A 21,329-nucleotide genomic window follows, 5' to 3' on the forward strand; every position below is an offset into this window, starting at 1 on the left:
TAGCTTTTTTCCCACATCCATAAAGATGTGCAAGTTAGCTGAACTGGTGTTAAATTGGTGTGTGTGTGTCAGTGCACTCTGTGATGGACTGATGGCCTTTTAAGGGCTGGTTGCTTGTGCCCTGTGCTGCTGGCATAGGCTCTAGCCCCCATGAAGTTGAATGGGAGTTAATTGGTTTGTTACGGTATATCATTTATTAGTAAAATGGATAAGTATATTGACATTGAGAAAATAAGTGGAATTGCAACTTGATTATTTAATATTAGATGGAGTGTCCTGTAAAAGATATTTGTTGAATGGTGCAAATAATCGATAATACAATGAATATCTTCCTTTGAAGTTACACATTAAAGATGGCAGATAAATGGAATGGAAATTCAAATTCAAATGGTGTTGTGAATGCATTCTTCACATCACCCATTCATCTATTGCTTATAAATAGAAGATGTCTGTTTCACCCCAAGAATCGCTTTCAAATCTTTTCTGTAAATGGTTGTTTCAACTCTCTGGCCATTAGGTATGGCTTTATTGCAAATCACAATAAAAATCCATTTTAAGGTGCTTCCCAGAACTACATTTAATTTTTCCCAAAATGTATGTTTTAGAAACATTTTTATCAGCTCAACTAATTCATTTCAATTTAAATATGTTTCTTTTTCAGGTAATGGCACGGTAGTTAAAATATTTTTCCACTAGGTGGCAGAAAAAGCCAAGCCAGTAGTTTCAATTTGTTTTTTCTTCTTTTTCAGTAAAGCTAAACTAAGTGAAACACCTGTTGATAATCACAGTGTAAACATCCATTCATCCAACTTTCCATTTTCTGAAAACTGAATTTTCCATTAGAGGTCCATGGGAGTCTGGGTCTTATTCTGGCAACAACAGCCACATTAGTTCCTTTAAATCAAAAACACTTTCTTATTGTTATACAGATAAATGCTTTATATTGTATAAAAGCAAACAAAATGAATACACTATATATATATACAGTAATCCCTCCTCCATCGCGGGGGTTGCGTTCCAGAGCCACCTGCAAAATAAGAAAATCCACGAAGTAGAAACCATATGTTTATATGGTTATTTTTATATATTTTAAGCCCTTATAAACTCTCCCATACTATAATAAACATTTCATGCACAGTTATACAACATAAACCCTTTGTATTCTCTTAGATATTAGGTAAGATTCGTTGAAATTATGTATGTAAACACAATTTACATACAGTAAAACCTAAATATTATTTTAAAGATATCGAGCGTCTCCGATATCAATACGTTACAGCCATTACAACAGACAGGCCACCAGCAATAAATACGTACAATGCAAGAAAAATTGTATACAGTAAAATGTGTGTACAGCGACACTAAACTATGTACATGTAATAAGTACTGTACGTAAATAATTAATTATGGTTACTCACCAACAATGACACGACGACTTGTCCGATAACGATGAGTTTAATTTTACTGCACAACAAAGGATAGCGTTACAGCTTTTCTAAAGGAGCCTCTTCAGGCGACTGTTTAGCACCGCCGTTGTTCTTCTTCCATCACTCTTCAATCCAAATCCCTAAAGCAGATTCCATCCAGACTACTGCCTTATCACATCCACTTGCAACTTGTTTTGCACCCTGATTAAAGGACACTGCGGCCGTAGATCTTATATGCTTTTCCTCCTTTTTAAATAAAAAGAATCGTGGACTCATTGATGCTGTAATTGTGTCCTGCAGCGGTGTAGCTGTTTCCTTCCTTCAACATATCCAAAACTTTTACCTTTTCTGCAATCCTGAAGCATTAGCAGTAACGTGCATTAATGTTGAATGAGTGAGATTAGACTTCCTGGTTAATGCAGCACTCCGTTGCTGAGCCAATCAGCAGCACACAGGAACTTAACCGAGTGCTCTGATTGGGTAGCTTCTCAGCCATCCGCCAATAGCGTCCCTTGTTTGAATGCAAATGCGTCCCTTGTTTGAATTCAAATGGGCAAATCAACTGAGGAAACACACGTACTGTAGACCGCAGACATCTGCGAAGCAGTGAAAAATCCGCGATATATATTCACATATGCTTACATTTAAAATCCATGATGGAGTGAAGCCGCGAAAGACGAAGTGCGATATAGCGAGGGATCACTGTATATACCTTTCCAAATGTTTCTTTTATATTGGATGTGTGTATGGGAGTGTAGGAGTGGGTTTGCAAGAGGTTCCCAAGAACAAGAGCATCACCAAGTATGCACAGGGCAGGAGGTCAACCCACAGAAAGCCTCCAGAGATGTAAAAGAGCCAAATGGCAACATTAAAGGCCTTGCACATGTCACTAGGAGCGAGTGTATGTGACCCTCTAGAGCCTGTAAGTCCAGCTGTTTACGCTGTAAGCAGGGCCGATGCCACCATTAAGGCACTAACTTAAGGGGTAGATCACTGGAGGGGCGGACCCAACAGCTACCGAACAGTCGGTTGGCAAACTAATAAGCTCGGCCTAGGGTACACTATAACCCAGCACCAGCACTGTGTGTAAAACCATTAGGAAGAAATACTAGCATGAATATTAGAAAGAGGTGGCATTCAGGGGGAATTATGCAATGCTTCTCCACGATTCTTGAAGGCAGATAACCCAACAGTTGGTACAGATATCTGTCCCTTTGGCCAGAGAGCTTAAGAAAAGGAAAGGAACGCCATGAATGGCAGCACCCCCTGACTACTACAGAGCACATAGTCCCAAAAGTAAATGTTTGGGACAGTGGTGTCCCTCTAACAAAACAGTAACCTAGATAATTGCCTCACAAAGAGTCATTTAAAGGGTAACAGAATGCTAGGGGTGCAGGGATACAAGGAGCTGTTAGCACGGTCCCCAGCCTGTTTTCTTCAGGAGTCAATGTATGGCCACCCTTACACTGGAGGTGATTTTGGTTCTTCAGCAGAAATCACTCTGCCAGTTACAGATTTAGAGAAAGAAAGAGAGAAAGTTGAGGTGAACAGCCCATTTTTTGTTCTTTAGTTAATTCTCTCTGTTTGTGTAATTTCATCTCCCTGGGGTCATTCTAGGTATAGTGTTGCTATTAAAATTACTGCCTTTTATGACTACTTACTTTAAAAAATACTTTGTAGCAATTAAGGGGTTTAATCAATCATCATTGTTCATTTTTATTATAAATTTAAACACAGAAGAGCAACATGTCAAAAGAAAAGCTTCGCTGACCTTAATATTATTATTATTACAGGGAGATTTTGTTGAAATGCAAAAGATCCAGCATAGTAAGCTGGAATTTGCAATCAAGTTTTAATCTCTTCCTCCCTTGGTTCTTATTTCTGTTTCACCTTCACGCTTACTTGTAAAACATGTAGAACATTTGGAAACTCTATTTACATGTAGGAGGTTTCTTGTTTAATGTGTTTGTGAACATTTTCAAATATCTGTACAACAAAAGTTGGTATTAAATAGTAGCAATGAAGATTAGTATCCTATTCTTTCTTTGCTTTAAACAAAAAGAAAGTACTTAAAGCAAACGATGTACTAAAAACAAAAATTACATGTCAAGTTTCGTAGGGTTACTGTACACTGTATATGATGTGTATACAATGTTTGCTTTAATTTCTAAATGTAGAGACATTCATCTGGCAGTGTAGTGGTTGAGCTTCATGCTTGATGTAAAGTTTTCACGAATAGCCTGCAACATGAAACAAGGAACAATGGTTTGTTTCTTTGAATTTGTATGGTCACTCCTCCATTGTCAAGAAGATTATATGGCATGGATGCCAGCAGTTTGTATTTTATTATTTACTTTTGCAGATAGCAGAAACAACATTGTCATTCAACAAAGCAGGAATCAATCTTGCTTGATTGCAAGAGCATTTAAAACTGAAAGTAAAATACTTGAGCAGCAAATCCATTCAGTTCTTTCCATATACAGTAGCTATAACAGCTAATAACAGTTCTTATCATCATATGTACTGCAGCATCTTGACAAAAGAAAACAATCCACACATAAGTAGGGAACATTTAGTGTATGGCAGAAATGTGTCATTTTACTGCAACATATACTGAGCCCATTTAGACATCTCTATTTGACATTGTGCCAAGATTCAACAGCATTTTAATAACACTAGTGGTATACCATAACTGGCATACAATGGCATACTATGGCAAAATGTGATGCCTAACCACAACACATAAATTCACAGACCAACTGTTTTAAGCAATTTTATCAAAACATAACATCCATCCATTTTCCAACCCGCTGAATCCGAACACAGGGTCACGGGGGTCTGCTGGAGCCAATCCCAGCCAACACAGGGCACAAGGCAGGAAACAATCCTGGGCAGGGTGCCAACCCACCACAGGATACACACAAACACACCCACACACCAAGCACACACTAGGGCCAATTTAGAATCGCCAATCCACCTAACCTGCATGTCTTTGGACTGTGGGAGGAAACCCACGCAGACACGGGGAGAACATGCAAACTCCACGCAGGGAGGACCCGGGAAACGAACCCAGGTCCCCAGATCTCCCAACTGCGAGGCAGCAGCACTACCCACTGCGCCACCGTGCCGCCCAAAACATAACATAGCACTGTTAAACATGAGTTAGATTAAATGCATTTAAGGATGTTATGTTATAATTTCAACAGATGACCCAAATTAACTGTCAAGTTTGAAAAGTAGAGCTCAGTAGATCGGGATGTGGTTCAATGTAAATATGCAATAAAAAGAAATGCAAAACAAAAATGCAGAAAGGACAGTGCTAAAATAAAAAGATAAACTTTAAGGATGGAAAAATCATTGCTAATAAGTGAAAAACAAAAATAACATATTCACCTTTTTTGTCTACCCTGGCTATTTTCTTACTCAGGTTCCTTTGTATAGTAAGTAACCTTTCCACTCTCACAGCTGATGAAAGCTACGCAGCTGAACCATTGTGTCTCTAATGTCCTCAAACCATATTATCATATATTCACGTTATGATGAGTGAATTTAACTTGCACATTTGTATTTCATATGATCATTGAAAATCATTGAGTAATGCATACTGGTTTTAACTTAAGTGCAAAAAAAATAAAGCTGTTATTTTTTCTCAATTCCGCAGTGTCAATGGTGCAATTCTGATATTAGTCTCATATGCACTTTCAAGATCAGGTTAACTATGATGATTTTAATTGAAAACATTTATTTTCTTATCAAGGCTTTCTGGATTCAAGTGTTTTGGCCAGTTTTCTGCTTTACCAACAGAATTTAGAAATTGAATTTTAAACTTTCACCACTAGTTGCTGCCTGCCAAGACCCAAAGTATGGCTTAGATAAACTTGGAGGGGCCTTCTTCCTTGATGTATATATTTATACTTACGAATTCTTTATATGGAATTGGCAGTCATGGAGTTTGGCATTAGCAAGTCCTTTCTATTTCTTGGGTTGAAGCAAAAAAGTTTGTTTTTGGGCAGCGTAAACATGATTATTTTAGGAATGAGGTTGTCTGGGTCAAAGCAATTTATATGTCTATATATCAGGGTGTGTATGTTTGCATATTTTTGAATGCAAGTGACAAAAACAATGCTTCTTGAAACATAAAATGTATTATCAATAGTATGTAATTGTCAATTTGTAGTATTACTCAGTTTAAAAAAACACTAAATAAAGGCTTATTAGATAATTTCAGTTTAATATTAATCCTCTTGATAGCAGTTCATCGGGTCTCCTACTACAGCAGGCTTTCAATCTAAAATGTGCTTGTCAAGAAGTTATTAAATGATTGCTTTATATTATTTTTCTTTTCTACAAAAGGACCAATCTAAGAAGCTCAAACCAGTAGAAAGTCACTGGTAAATGAAAGTTAGTGTTCTGTGTTGGCTCTGATGCTGTGTATTATACATATATATATATATATATATATATATATATATATATATATATATATATATATATATATATATATATATATATATATATATATATATATGTCTATATATATATACATCCATTATCCAACCCGCTATATCCTAAGTACAGGGTCACGGGGGTCTGATGGAGCCAATCCCAGCCAACACAGGGCGCAAGGCAGGAAACAAACCCCGGGCAGGGCGCCAGCCCGCCGCAGATCAGTATAGATATCCAGCATGAATTTTTTTCCCATTGAGATCTAATGTGTTTTCAATGTGTTCCTTTAATTGTTTTGAGCAGTATATATATATATTAATATATATATATTAATTACCTTAAAGATGGCATAGTAATTCAGGTTTATTGCCACATGTACAAAATACAGTGAAATTCGTACTTGTAGTCACTAAAAATGGCCCACAACTCCACAGGACTTACTTTATATCCTGGCTTGATAGTTATGTCCATGCAGCATGTATGTTCTCCCCTTGTCTGCATGGCTTTTACATCTCTAGATATTCTAGTTTTCTTTTCCAATGCTAAAGATGTAAAGGTTGTCTAATTGGCGACCGTAAAGTGATCCTGCATTAGTGAATGTGGTTATGTGCATGAGTGTGCTATGTGGTGGACTGTTCACAGTCAGGTCTTGTCTTGTGCCTGATGCTGCTGGCCTAGGCTCTGTTTCTCAACAATATTGAACTGACTATGCTAAAAGCATGATGAAGAATTTATTATAATGTGTGCTGAACTGGGTGCACTGAATAGCTGTGGTCAGTCTTACACTCACACTTTGGAATAATCTACCCTCCAAGTGGTCTTGACGTTTACAATAAATCAGTACTGAAGACTCGTTATTTTTGCAGAACCAACTTTTGTTTAAGATGCTGCAGGGTTTGTCTCATATTATTTTTATTTCATATTATCTTGCTTTCAGCTAAGTATAGCAAATTATAGTTACTTTAGGAGTTTTTGTTAGACTTTTTTTACTATTATCATTAATATGTCTTTTCCAATTTGCTTTCTCTTCATGGTGGCAATTAGCCTGCCTAGGAATGGATGTGTTGTTATAAATAATACATATCCTTTTCTATGCAAATGAAATTTTAATTGCTTGCCTATAGAATGAGGGATTTTTGAATCTGACATGGGATAGTTACAGTTTGGGCTTATAGCCACCATATACTGTGGATATACAGTATATAAAACCTTATACTGTAAACAATAGAGGGCAAGGCTGAGCTATTCCCAAACCCACATGAAGTCAAAAAGAACAAAATACAAAAAAAGGCTTTTATTACAAAATTTAACAAACAATGGGAAAATAACACATAGACCATCACTGCAAAAAATTAAATCTAAGCAAGTGGAAAATTATTTGTATCATGTCATTAAATCTTATTTTGCTTATTGTAAAAGTTGACTTATCAAATGTTTGTGTTGACAATTATTTAGCTTGCATTAAGAAATCTTGTCAAGTAAATTTTGCTTACCCCATTGGCAGATTTTTTTCGCTAAATAGAAGCAAAACAACTCAAATTGAAAGTTTTTCTAGTTATTCCATATGAATTTTTCACAATGCAGTGGACCTAGCTACACATTCTAAGCTCACTGGAACAATAACCAGAAGGTGCTTTTAAGCCTTATCTGCCTGGATCAGTTCCAGGTTTGAAATGAACTCTGGGTCTACTGAGGCTGTCCTTCCAGAAGTCCATCTTGGGCTTCTGGTATTCCTGCACATTGGAACCTCAGTCTGTACTAAAAGAAATTCCAATCCCACAGAGGTCTGGCTACCATATTGACTAATAAATGGTTCCCTACCTTCCATCTGTCGGATTGGAGGACTCCTAAAACATTTCCCATTATTCCTATCACTATGTATATAAAATAATAAATAATCCTGGTCATCCCTGGAAACACACCCTGTGCTTCCCCTTAGCAGTAATACTTGCATCTTCTTGAACACTTGACATCCCCAGTACCCCTTCACTATATGTACTGTATATACTGTATCGTGAAGAGTTTCCATATATAGTGCAGTGTTTTCCAGCACACGATCACAGAGGATCAGAACCACTTCTCACAGAAGCAAACCTTAAAAGGACTCTAGCACATCATAGAAGATGCTGATGCATACAGCTTTATTCATATAGTGCTCTCTCATTCCTATCTGCATTTTGATACAGTATCCCTAATGGTTTAGTGATATTATAACCTCTTTTATCTCTGTATTTTGCCAGTAGGAGATGTCATCTGGAAACATAACATTAACATTCATTTGTATGTTAGAGACACTCAGCTGTATTTATTAAATGAATTGAAAAATGTCTCAATCATGTCATAGCTTAATTGGTTTGGAGAGGAAAAATAGAAGATAAGATAAAATTATAATTGTCTTTAATTTTGGAGAAAAGTAGTTCTTTTAACATAATGTAACATTCTCAAACGTACTTAATCCAAATCATGGCTGCGGGGTACCACAGCCTATCCTTGTAACACTATGTGCGAAGCTTAAGACAGCACCGAGGAAGGTGCCAGTTACAGCACACCACTACTTCCACATCTTTGGTGATGTAGGAAGAAAACCAAAATACCCAGTGGAAATCTCATGAAGTCATAGACAGAACGCGGGATCTGCTAATTGCTGTACGACTGTATTGTCAGCAGAAGTTCTTTTAGCGGGTAGTAAACATTTCGTTTACTGAACATTTAGTTGGTATAATTGAGTCCGTTCTTGAGTTACAGGCAGGGAGACATGTGAAGAGAATAAATTTGTATTTGTCCTTGTTTCAAGAAAAGCAAAATCCATAATAGAAAAAAAATATTTGTATTACTTATATGCTGTGACCACTTTAAGTAGTGAATTTTACCAATGTTGCAGTTTTTTTAGGCAGTAAGTTTTTAGTATTTAGGAGCATTAAGATGAATTACATTCAATACCTCCCATTATCACAATCCTGAACATTGCCAATCACAGGAATCAAATATTCTCCTCCCTGGAAAAAATGTGTGCTTACTTTGCACTATATTTTTATTTCATTATGCCTGTGAAACAGATTATAGCAAAAATCTAAACTCAACACAAACTTTGAAAAGATTTTTTATTATGCTTCAATACCATAACAAGATTTTGATACACAATTATATTAGATGTATGCATTTTGCTCATTATAATCCTTTTTATGTAAACAAAATGATTTTTTAAAATTTTAACATAACAGTCTAACATTTAATTTCTTAGTGACACAATTCACTTTACTCTTCTAAGCTATTTTAATGTCTACTGTTATTTAGAGAGAAAACAATAACAAGCAAGATGACTCAGATATGGCCATGTAAAACACACCACTCTTGGCAGCTTGCATATTCTCTTGTTGTTTATGTAGGTTTCCTCTGGGGAACTTGGTTTCTATCAACAGTCCAAACACAAGCTGTCAGACCATAATGTTAGCATGTGGTATTGCAGGTGTTTTTGGCTTGTTTTTAGCTTCCTGGAAATCCTGAAAGAATGATGTCAGAAATGAATTTGTGTTTAAATGATTAACAAAATGAAATAGGAATAGTCTATAATTTGGAAACCATGGTTAAGAATCTGGTTATGAAGCCTCAGAACTACAGGCTCATTGTCAGGACTATCTTCATAAATACTTTTGGACAGATCACTTGCCACTGTTTTGTTTTATGTTGTAAGTATTGCATACTGTATGCATTGATGATGATGGTGTCATTTACAATAAAAAGTCTGAAATAAAACGAAGATTAATTTTCTAACTAGATAGTAATAATGAGGATAAAAATGGCGTCAGATATATAAACCAAAAAGTGAAGATTTTGTTTCCTGAGCATATTAGGGTGTATCTTTAGGAATTTGGTCTGCTGATCATAAAAATCACCTTTACATTTATTCTAACACCTATTGTATCCTAATATTAGGATAATGTTAGGATAGGTGTTAGGTATCCTAATTATACAGTTTTATTGCAATCACACATTTTTTGAGATTTTATCTCATAAGTAGAGAGTACAAAACTACAACTTGAACATCTGTAGTAAAAGCAGTGGCAGTGCTACTAGGAATACAGTTTGGATATACCAAGTACTGTTGTTTCATTTCAGTTTGCTGCAGTCATGATAAGGGATGTGATATGCTGTTGGCAGACTTTTTTAAAAAAGTTACTGGTGATATAATGCCCTTTCCAGGGTTTGTTCCTGCCTTGCACCCTGTGTTGGCTGGGATTGGCTCCAACAGACCCCCGTGACCCTGTGTTAGGATATAGCGGGTTGGATAATGGATGGATGGATGGATGGATGGATGGATGGTGATATAATAAACTGGGGTGTTTAACAGGTAGGGATGATAACCATACTTATAGACAAAGCAAGAATGTTAGTCACATATGCAGAGGTTAGAAATCTGTCATTTTTATTCTCAAAAAACTTTCCTTTATGTTTATTTAAAGTGAACACAATGAACATCTGAAGCTGTTTGTTCTTAAATTAGACGGTACCTGACAAATCACCAGTTAATGCATATAGTCACCAACAGCCCATTATTAGGAAAGTGTGTGTAGAAACCATTATGATGAGTGGAGTCAACAAAAACACTACAGAATGAAATGAAAAACACATTATTAGATAAACTATGCATTTTCTGATGCACTAGAAGACATCATCAGTCATTGGGTGTTTTAAGACATTAAACATCAAACACCCTCACCCAGGAGACCCTGCCAAGGCTGCTCAGGTCCTACCCTGTATCCCAGTTGCACTCACATTCCATGGCTCACTTCTCCTGATGCATAGTCATCTAGAGTAACACCTCTAATAAAAAATTAATTTAAAGAAAATTACATGAGTAAAATATGTGCAAACATACAGTGCCAATATTATCTTAAACAGGTGAATATCCTGGAATTCTCTAACGATAATTTTAGGTATACCAGGAGTCTGTCCTCAAATATCTCTGGAGAACAATTCATGTGTCAGGTTTCACAACTGGATAAGTGCATTTAACAAAGTTTTTCTTTTATTCTAAATAATTGTCTGTTGCTGAGATAAAAATTTGATATTGTTCCAAGGGTTGGAGTTGGCTAGTAAATAATGATGTCAGAGGGCAATTGTTCACCTGATGTGATATGACATTTGATGAACATGTGGGCATGGTCATGTGTTCTTGGTGACCATTCCGTCTAACTAAAAAAGAAATGCTTGCACTTTGGTGAGACTGTCAGCTTTTCTCATCACTTTTAAAAAATTACTCACCATCATGTTAGTGGCTTTTATGGTTCTGGCTGCTCTTTTGGATGTTATTTTCTGTATTTGGAGTATCGTTTTTGTGCTTATGTCAGTTTTTTTTTTTTTGATTAAATCTGTTTGGCTCTTCCCTGTGTTTTTTTTTTTTTTTCAAATTGATTAGGAGTTACCTAAAACAGGCAGGTGATCTCAATGTTTGTGCAAAATCCAAGGTTGAAGCAAGTTATTGCCATCTCTGTTTAAAACTGCCATTTAGCTTTCTTTTCATGTTCAGGATAAGGTCTGTTAGGGTTTCTTCCATCACATGCGGTTTCCATTGTTCCTTTGCTGTCACTGTTATTCCCTAAATTCTGCTGCCCCTGTAGTACGTTTTTGTTCCACTAGAACATGTATTTTTATTTTTATTTGAATGTGTATGTGACAGCATGATTTGGCCCAGGCAATAATTCTTTTAATAATAATTCTTTGGATTTATATAGCAATCTTCTCTGTAGTCTTGGCCCTGCTTGTTTTCTTTCTCGGGTACCCAGCACACACACAGAGGGATTTTTTTTGCCCTCTATTCACCCCTGTTCAACACTGGGATGACCTTTTCCCTTGGTAGGATGGACATCTCTGTTTATCCTGAAGTTTTGTGGCTGCCCCATGCCAGTCTTTTGATACCCCTGCCTCTGAAAGTATCTTGCTGGAGGGACACCCCCTCTTACAGTTTTGTATTTGTAGAACAGTGTAAAGTTCTGAGATACATACCATTAAAATTACAATAAACAACGTGCAAAAAATGATTACACACAAAAAAAACTTTGAGAGGATTTAATTATCCAAAGTTGTTTTGGTATTATGAGACTAAACACTAGAGTTACAGTTTATTATAGTCAATCAGAAATTACTGTGCACACATTAAATTTATAATTTCCTTGCTTTTTGATAATTGAATAGACTTACTTCCTTTAAATGATTTTCCACATTTTCACACTTGTTTTTCAAAACATGTTAACCACATTGCTGGTGGTTAGTTGTTCCTTTGTTGCAGGATAGACACTTAAAAAGTGGCACATGTTTTGGAACAAATGAAATGTTTTGAATTTTGCAATGTGTTTATTTTCCAAACATGACCAAAGCATTTATTAATGTGTGCACAACATACAAATTGGTAAATGAATGTACATTATGACTTCCATTTTAAAGCTATACACTTACTCAATTATTTAATGCTCTTGGTATTTACTGTATAGGCAGCTACACTTACAGACATTTATTAGGAACATCCCAAGCATGGCATGTTTTGGTAGAGCTGTGGTCTGTCACCATTGTTAACTATGCTGGCTGTGTGAGTAGGGCTTGATGTGTTGTCTTTCAGTAGCGGTTCCTTGTGGTCTGGCCTGGCTTTCCAAAGAAATACTGGTAGGCTCTGTTGTAACCACGGAATCTAGCATAGTTTTCACAAGGACCAAAATCTTCACATATCTCCCGTTGACGTTCAAAAGGTCTCTTGTAGGCATTCAACAGCCTAGCAAAACACAGAAGTACACATAGATCATTAACATTAAAAGATATGCTCTCAACCATGAGTCAATAACAGTTTTAAGGAACATAGAATATTTATTTGCACATAGTGCCTGAACAGCAAGTGAATCTTTAAATTGAAACCTAATGTGCTTTGTGGCTTTCCCCTTCTGAGATCTATCTATCTATCTATCTATCTATCTATCTATCTATCTATCTATCTATCTATCTATCTATCTATCTATCTATCTATCTATCTATCTATCTATCTATCTATCTATCTATCTATCTATCTATCTATCTATCTATCTATCTATATGCTTAAAAATGTATTGTTTAAAAGGTTAAAACCCTATGCAATTGTTTGTTTCAGGTTCTTACACTCTTCCCTCATGTACTACTTTTATGATATTTATCAAAGACCTTTCATTGGCTCCTGCAGACCCCCGTGACCCTGTAGTTAGGATATAGCGGGTTGGATAATGGATGGATGGATGGATGGATGGATGGACCTTTCAAAGGTAGAGAGCTTAGTTAAAATGATCTCATAAAGTGACAGATTTTAGCTGTTGTACAATACTAGATAGTGGCATTGTGAGACTGAAGTGTACATCAGAAAAGTGGAGTAAGACCCATAGTATAGTGCTCTACAGTACATTTGTGTGTTGCATCTGACAAATATAAAAATAGCAGTGATGTCAATGCCATTGTCAATGTCAATTTATTTATGGAGCACATTTCAAACAACATCAGTAATGCTGTAGCCAAAGTGCTTTACATTAAAACATACAATGAACATACATAAAATATATAGAAGTAAAGTACAATAAAATAAAATGAAACACAGCCAGCAGAGAGTTAAAGAAAAGAAAGAAGATGACAAAAAGTAGAAAACCATCAGTATCAGTGAAAGTCATTGAAAACTAGAGAACAGAAATGAGTCTTCAATGTCATTTAAACAGTTCATTTGGAGGTGACTCCTTAATGTAATGAGGTAAAGAGTTCCTCAGACGAGAAACAGCTGCAAAAGCCTTGTCCCCCTTAATTTTACACTTAGTAAGAGGGACCATAAGAAACAACTAACCAGCAGATCAATAGCCAGGAGCAATTATTGTTATAACTGTGTGCACTTGTCTTTTAAGAGTAGGTTTAAGCTTGTACTACATAGTATTTCAGGAGGCATGTTTTACTTTGTGAGCTTTGACACTTACCTAACCAACCCCCAAGTCTTTAGAAGACAGTGTTAAGTAATGACTCAGGATGGGGAATTTATGGCAGAGGCATTGGGGACATACATTTAACCAGTTTGGCTAAGGTGACTCTGTTCTAACATTGCCTCTAAGCCATTTTTTGCAGGAAAGCCATAAGCTGCCTAGCTGATATGAAGCAGGGTCTGGAGGACTGAAATGCGGCTGTTTGCAATTGGTCATTCTGTACCCCATTGGTACAGTCATGTCAAAACAGGATTGAATGAATCAAGGGAGTTGCCCGCACCCATTGGTCTAAGATTTTAGATAGGAGTTGGTCACTAAGCCTCTCTAATCTCTCTTGCCATCTTGCCATGAAGAGAAGACCACCTCTCTCTTTTGCCATTTCTACACATACAGGAGACAACTATGTCTCAGCAGCAATATTGAGAAAAAAAATTGCCTGGGCCTGTGCAGATGAAGAACTGACCAGAAAGAATTGAATGTAAGTATAAGTTAATGCACCACCTGTGACTACATATCTAGCATTTTTAACTTATATTGGTTTGTAACCAGCACTCATATTGTACTTTGTTTATGTTTCTTTATACTTTGAGCATAATATCTATAATAGATAATTAATTAAAAGTGTAACTCTTTCTCCTGTTTGCTCTATTTCTCTATCGTGTTGCCTGAGGGCATACTGTAGGTCAGGGGTGTCCAACTCTGGTCCTGGTGGGCCGCAGTGGCTGCAGGTTTTCATTCTAACCCTTTTCTTAATCAGCAAGCAGTTTTCACTTCTAATTAACTCCTTTTCATTTCATTTTAATGGCCTTGTTTTTAAGGATTCAGTCCTCTGAATTGATTCCTTTTTTCATTAAATGGCAGGCAAACAGAAATGAGCTAAATTGGAACACCAAACTCCAGCCAATTTCACTCCAACTAGTTTCTTAATGAGAAGCCAATTCTTGCAGTTAATTAAAGCCATTATTGAATATCAGGACTTGTTGCTGCTCTCATTCTGCTATAGCAGAGTGTTGATTTTCTGTTTTTTCTAAGGCCACCATCAAGATGTTTTGGTGACCTGAGCAGACCAACATGACTGAGACCTTCACCTTTCTGTATTTTCAGGTCAGCTGTTCATGTGGCGCCTTTTTTTTGTCTCATTATTGTTTGGCTGCTCATTAAGGAAAAAGAAACAACTAAGGGGTCTGAGTCACGTCAATTAAAACTAAACTAAAGCAAGTTAAGCAGCAACAAAAATGGCTCACTAGTTAAGAAGATGCTTAGAATGAAAACCTGCAGCCACTGCAGCCCACCAGGACCGGAGCTGGACACCCCTGCTGTAGGTATATAAGGCAATGTAACATATGAAGGTTTAATAAGGTTGGTTATCCCGGTTGCTAAACAGGGTTTTTGTCAAATCTTTGTTTCTGGAGCAGAGAAAGCCTGAGCTCATCCCAGAAAGTAAAATGTGTTCATTATCTGCATAATTATCCTCACAGATCAGGTAGTTCTGGAATAATCATTCCAGAAACATGGGTTTGGCTAAATGCAGGTTTTTCTGGAACAGGATTGGAGCAATTCCATGGATCTTGACTTACTTTAGCTGAATTCTACACTAATCCTCCTTTCCCGAATAGACCCATGCAAAGTGTATTAACTTCTAGATCAACTTTTTATACAGTATTAAAAAAGAATGAGTTCAAATTAATGTAAACAGTAGATACACGGAAGTACATCAGCAAAAAGAAAAAGCCTGTCTTAGCTAACTGTCTTATGGGATACTTCCTGAGCCCAAGGATTGTTCTGATTCTAATATTTCATCTTCTTGTTTTTATAAAGAATGAGTAACATTAACATAATGCTGCACTTCACAAACAACTGGGCCAGTCTGGCCAACATATCACCAACTAGACGATGGGTACTGATAATGCTTATGTGTGTTTCTCAATGGCTTCTCTTCTTACGAATCAACAAGTCATGGTACAGTTTACTCTTTGGTAATTATTCATGCTCTATAAATGTTGATTTCATGCTTTCCATTACTGAGTTTTTTACTCCCTCTTTTTCATCCCTTCTGTATTATCCTTGTGGTTGTTGAAAAGTTTACTGCTTGTTAATATGATTTTTTTTCTGTGCACAGTTTTCTGCCAGTTCTAATGTTGTCTCAGTGCTCTGAGATATAACTGTCTACTGCATCACATACACATAATGTCATGTCACAGCTTTTGATGTTCATTACATACAGAAAAGTCCCTTCACTCAATGTCTGAAGCGTGTTGTATCTAATGGCAGTTTAGGAAGAAAAGCAAACACCCAGATATGAGTAATATATTACACAATTGCACACATTAAATCATACAGAGATATCAAGTAAAATTTATCATTAGTCTAATGATCATAAAATAAAATTAAATAAATAAGACTAGAAAATACTAAATGCACAAACAAACTTGATAATCAAAGGCTGATAAATTAAAAGGTCTTTCTGCTAAAAGAAAATCAAATACTTCATGAAAGTACAGTTCAAATGGGCTTGGTAAAGAAGTGTTGCTTAATTAGAAACTGAACAAAAACTGCTGAATCACACATACTGTACATTGAGGCTCATACAGTAAACTACAGAGCCAAGTTAATTCATGCAATTCATGATTCCTAATTCATGATTGCCTGTCAGTATTCATCTCAACAGAAGGCCTCATTAAGAGTCCAGTTGAAAAATGCATCTCAGTTTCTTAGAGTCATGGAGTGGGGTTCCTGCACGTGTTGTAAACCCCTTTTTATGTTCATGAGATACAAATACAGGCCTCCAACAAGTGGATTGCAAACTTCCGTTAAAATATACTGTAAGTAAGGAAACATCTAAACTGTTTAAAACAGAAATAATAATTTACATATCTAAGAAAAATTAAATGAGTGTTTGATTAAAAACATACATTTTGTGTTGTCTTTCACAATCCAGAAAATTAACATGAAGTACTGAGTATGTAATACTAATATTGAACACAAGATGGCAATAATGACATTAAACATTTCTTTTCCAGGTGACATGTTGATATTGAAATACACAAATGCACATGTTGTTATATTCCCCCTTTATCCAATTCAGGACCTCAGTGGACCAAAACTTATCAAAGAAGCCCTGACAACAAAGCAGGAAACAGCTCTAAACATGGGGCCAATTGTTCACAAGTAACACCCCAATGTAAAGCTAAATTACTCAAAGACCGAAGTTGGCTTCCTTGACACCACCATTCACCTGAAAGATAACACCATTGTGACATCTAATTTATCACAAACCAAAAAACAGATGGAGATACCTGAGAAGTGATAGCTTCCACCCCAAACATATAAGGCACTCCATCATTTGGAGGCAAGAAATACGTTACAATCAAATTTGCTCAAACCCGACAGATCAGGATAAACAATTGCAGGAGCCTAGACAAGATTTCATCAGACAAGGATATACTCCAAAAAACAGTGAACACTCAAATAAGAGGAGCTACTGCCATATGACAATCTTCTGGCATATGAAAACAAAGACAACACGAACCACATCTCCCTTGTTCTCACCTATAACCCACATCTTGAAATACTTTGCAAAATTATAAGACAACTTCAGCTGATACTAAATTATAATGACACTCTGAGAGATGTATTCCCGGAACCTCCCCTCCAGGCATAGAGACAACCACTGAACCTGCAGAAACTAATTGTCTGAAGCTCACTGAGTAAATCAACAGAAAATGGTACATCTCCCTGCTTACACAAAGATGTAAAATGTGTGCTGACATTTATAATACAGATTGTGTAGTCACGTCACACTGCTGAGGATCATGTTTCCTGCAGATCATCTAATGTGGTCTACCTAATTCTGTGTATGAAATGTCCAAACACTGCACTCTACATGTGCAAAACTGGACAAACTCATAACAACATACTTACATTACATTTTATCTGGCACATACATCCTAAAACCTGTATTCTGTCTATGTCTTTCTGTATTGATTGAACTGATTGTAGATTATCCGTTATTCCATCTGCCTTGGTATCATCTGCAAACTTCCTATCCAGATCATTTATATATATTAAAAATACAAGAAGAGTTGACCTCTGAGAGATACTACTTTTAATATCATCTTATTCTGATAAGGTTCCTCAAACCATAGCCCATAGTTCATTTTTTACCCATTTTTTACTTCAAACTAAACCCTGAACTCTGACTTTTTTTTACTTTGATTCTCAGTCTCTCATGTGAGATCTTATCAAATGCTTTCTGAACAAATAAGGTAAATAAAACCATATGTACCTTTTTGACTATATCTTTTGTTGCTGCCTCATAAAATTTCAACATAGTAGTAAAACATGACCTCCAGTCTGAACACATTGACTATTCGCTAATTTACCTGTTCTAGACATATTCTGATTAATCTTTTCCTTAATTCTTTCCATTGATATACTTATGGTACACATTAAACTTATTGTCCTATAGTTACTGTACCTGAATGTGCCCACTACACCCTTTTCAGATTATGGGATAATATTTGTTATTTTCCAGTCATTAGGAGTTTCTCCAGCTAGTTGAGGGTTTATTTATGCTTACTAAATTCTGACACACTCAAAGACAAATGTTATCTGGTCTTGGTGATTTGTTAGTATTCACCCTACTTAATCTAAACAGTACTTCTCCCTCCCTGATTTCCAAAGCACTCTGTGCCTCCTTAGTAGTCCCTGTTACTGCTGGGAGGATATTCACTGCTACACATGTAAAAACATTAGAAAAATTAAAATTAAGAGCATTTGCTATTTCACGGTCTGTATATTTTAACTCTACCTTAGTATTTATGATACACTTTCCCTCCACCTTGACTGTTCTTTTATTACTAAAATACTGAAATAATCTATTTGGGTCACCTTTCATGTTTTCACAATTATTCTCTCTAAGAGCCTTTTAGCTTCCCTGATATCCTTTTTAATGGGTGTTTGCATGCTCTCACATACCTTACTGGTGGTACTGGAGTCATTGGTCTTATGTGCCGTATACAACTGATTTTTAGCCTCTTTTTGATCTCCTTATTTTCTGACTGGGGAGTTTGCTTAATTCTTAAATGTTTCCAGATTTTGGAATGAACTACTTCTGCATTATATGCAAAACATTTTAAACCTGCTCCACTGCCCCTTGACTATCTTCATCATTTTAGACTTTGCTGCATCTACTCAAAATTTGGTCTGCTAAAGTTAAAATTACCAGTTTTAGTTTTGGCATCTGTTCTCTGCCAAAACACTGTGAAGTGTATTATATTATGGGTCATCTCACACTAGTGGTTGGATAATCTCTACACCCTGAATTCCTATCCTGGATATTACAAAATACTAACGTTAGACAGGCCTCTAGTAGCCTGTTGTTGGTGTTTTAGGCAACTAGGTTAAAAAAAATCTCTGTTTACATCTAAAAACTCCTGCTCTTTTTATCTATTTGTAAGGTTAGCCCAGTCAATATTTGGGTAATTAAAGTCCTCCATCATAATAATATCCCATTCTAAACCTTCTTTTTTTATATGATTAAAAAGAAACTACTGTCTGCTTTGGAGTCTATAGCACACTTCTAAAATAAGGCCTGTGGTGGGCTGGCGTTCTGGCTGGGGTTTGTTTCCTGCCTTGTGCTCTGTGTTGGCTGGGATTGGCTCCAGCAGACCTCCATGACCCTGTAGTTAGGATATAGCGGGTTGGATAATGGATGGATGGATGAATAAAATAAGGCCTCTATTCCTAATGCTCTCTATAGCAGTTGAATACAGTCCTCACGTGATGTCCTCACTATGATGTGGCTCATGATTTAACTGAATTCTGATTATAATTGCTGTTATTCCAAAATAGCAAAAGGTAGCTGTAGAATAAATTATAACTAGGTTATGAGACAAAAGTGAAGTTGAGGACAGGCAGGGGTCAGAAGCCAAAAAATAAAAAATAAAAAAAGCAAAGTCCAATGTACAAACCAAAAATGAACTCAAAGAAAACATATGAGGTCCTAAGCTCCACTTGTGAGGTTTATATACAGTAGTTGAATGTACTGTAAATAAATGTACTGTATCCAGAAACTTGGACATCGGGAATAGAAAACTGAAGTCTTGTTAGTAAGTTAATGTATCTTCCTGTTGTCACATACTATCAGGGTGAGCTATCATTAACACACAGTGTTAACACCATTAAAAAATGCACAAAATGGTAACACCTGTAATTGGAAGCAATAAAAAGAATGGCAATGTTACAAAAATGATGCTAAAAAATATATCATTGTCAAAACAAATGTATGCATACAAATTAAGTACATAAATGTATTTTACACATACAGAAATCCCCAAATCACAATAGACATAATTTGGAGCGTATATTGACGATATGAGAACCAACTCCATCCTGGCCCAAGTGAAAGATCTGTAACTTGTGCAGTGGAATGCAATGCTTCTTAAAAACTGAAAGGGACTAGCAACTCAAAATAGGACATGAATGCCTGACCTTCAGTTGAGAGACAGATAAAGAGAGAGTGAGAGACCCCCTGGCTGACAGGTGCAACAACATGACCACTAGCAAGAGAGGCTGTGAGCAGGCTGTTCATTTGGAGAATGGCTGATAAGAAGAGATGGGTCATGGAGAGGAATGATGTTGCATTTTGTATGGACATATAGCCTTGGACACACTATGTTTTGAGGGCAACTGACTGCTAAAAAGTGTAGAGACTTCAGGGACTACTAGAGGCTAGATCTGTCTTGGTGCTCCTTCAGAAAAAGCATAGCAGTCCCAGGCTGGATGTCACATAGACAGGATGTTTAAGGTTGCTCCATAGATAAGAACACTTTGAGTGCAGAATTGGGAGGAGAGTTTTGGGTGAAGACTCGGACGACAGGAGGAAAATGAAAGGCTAAGAGAAAGAGATGGGAGGTAAGAAGGGAAGAAAGTGCTTTTGTGTATTTTTCAGGTGTGCATATTGGTGAGCGACCAAACTGGGCAGACAGTGTTGTATGACATGTAAAAAAGGAACATGACTTGTGTCTCCTTATTCACTAAATATACCAGTTTTACACATTTTAGTGTACATGGCGTTGTCCTATGTTTGGAAGCCTAAGACAGTATAAAGGCAAATTAAATCAGTATTAGCATTTTATGTAGGGTCCATTCCTGCCTTTTATGCAATTTTTCTGGGATATATTAAGTCATTATGTATCCAGTTTAATCCAAGTAGGGTACTGGGTAATGCGTGTTCTATCCTAGCAAAATGGGATGCAAAGGAGGAAAAGAAACCCCTGGACAGGGTGCTAGTTCCTCCCAAAAATGCAGGATTTATTTTTAGGTTGGTTGTTGTGAATGTTTTCTACAAAGTAATGCTTTGCTGGCAACTCTAAACTTTGCATCTGAATAAGATAATTTATGAAGATGCAGGAGGAAATGACAGTATCTCACATAACCCTACATAGTCTTGGGAACAATGTATACATTTCACACAGATAGA

The 21,329-nt window shown here is 36.5% G+C and overlaps 1 protein-coding gene across 1 annotated transcript in view; it reads right to left on the minus strand.

Moving 5' to 3' along the window:
* Positions 1–11,930: 11,930 nt before the first annotated feature.
* Positions 11,931–21,329, minus strand: part of mgp (matrix Gla protein) — a 28,203-nt gene continuing 18,804 nt past the window's right edge. The window contains exon 5 of the mRNA XM_028815396.2: positions 11,931–12,636. Coding sequence (XP_028671229.1) covers positions 12,483–12,636 — 154 coding nt within the window. The 3' untranslated portion in view covers positions 11,931–12,482. The remainder of the gene's footprint in view (positions 12,637–21,329) is intronic.

The sequence above is a fragment of the Erpetoichthys calabaricus genome, chromosome 12, assembly GCF_900747795.2.
Source record: "Erpetoichthys calabaricus chromosome 12, fErpCal1.3, whole genome shotgun sequence".
Lineage (NCBI taxonomy): Eukaryota > Metazoa > Chordata > Cladistia > Polypteriformes > Polypteridae > Erpetoichthys > Erpetoichthys calabaricus.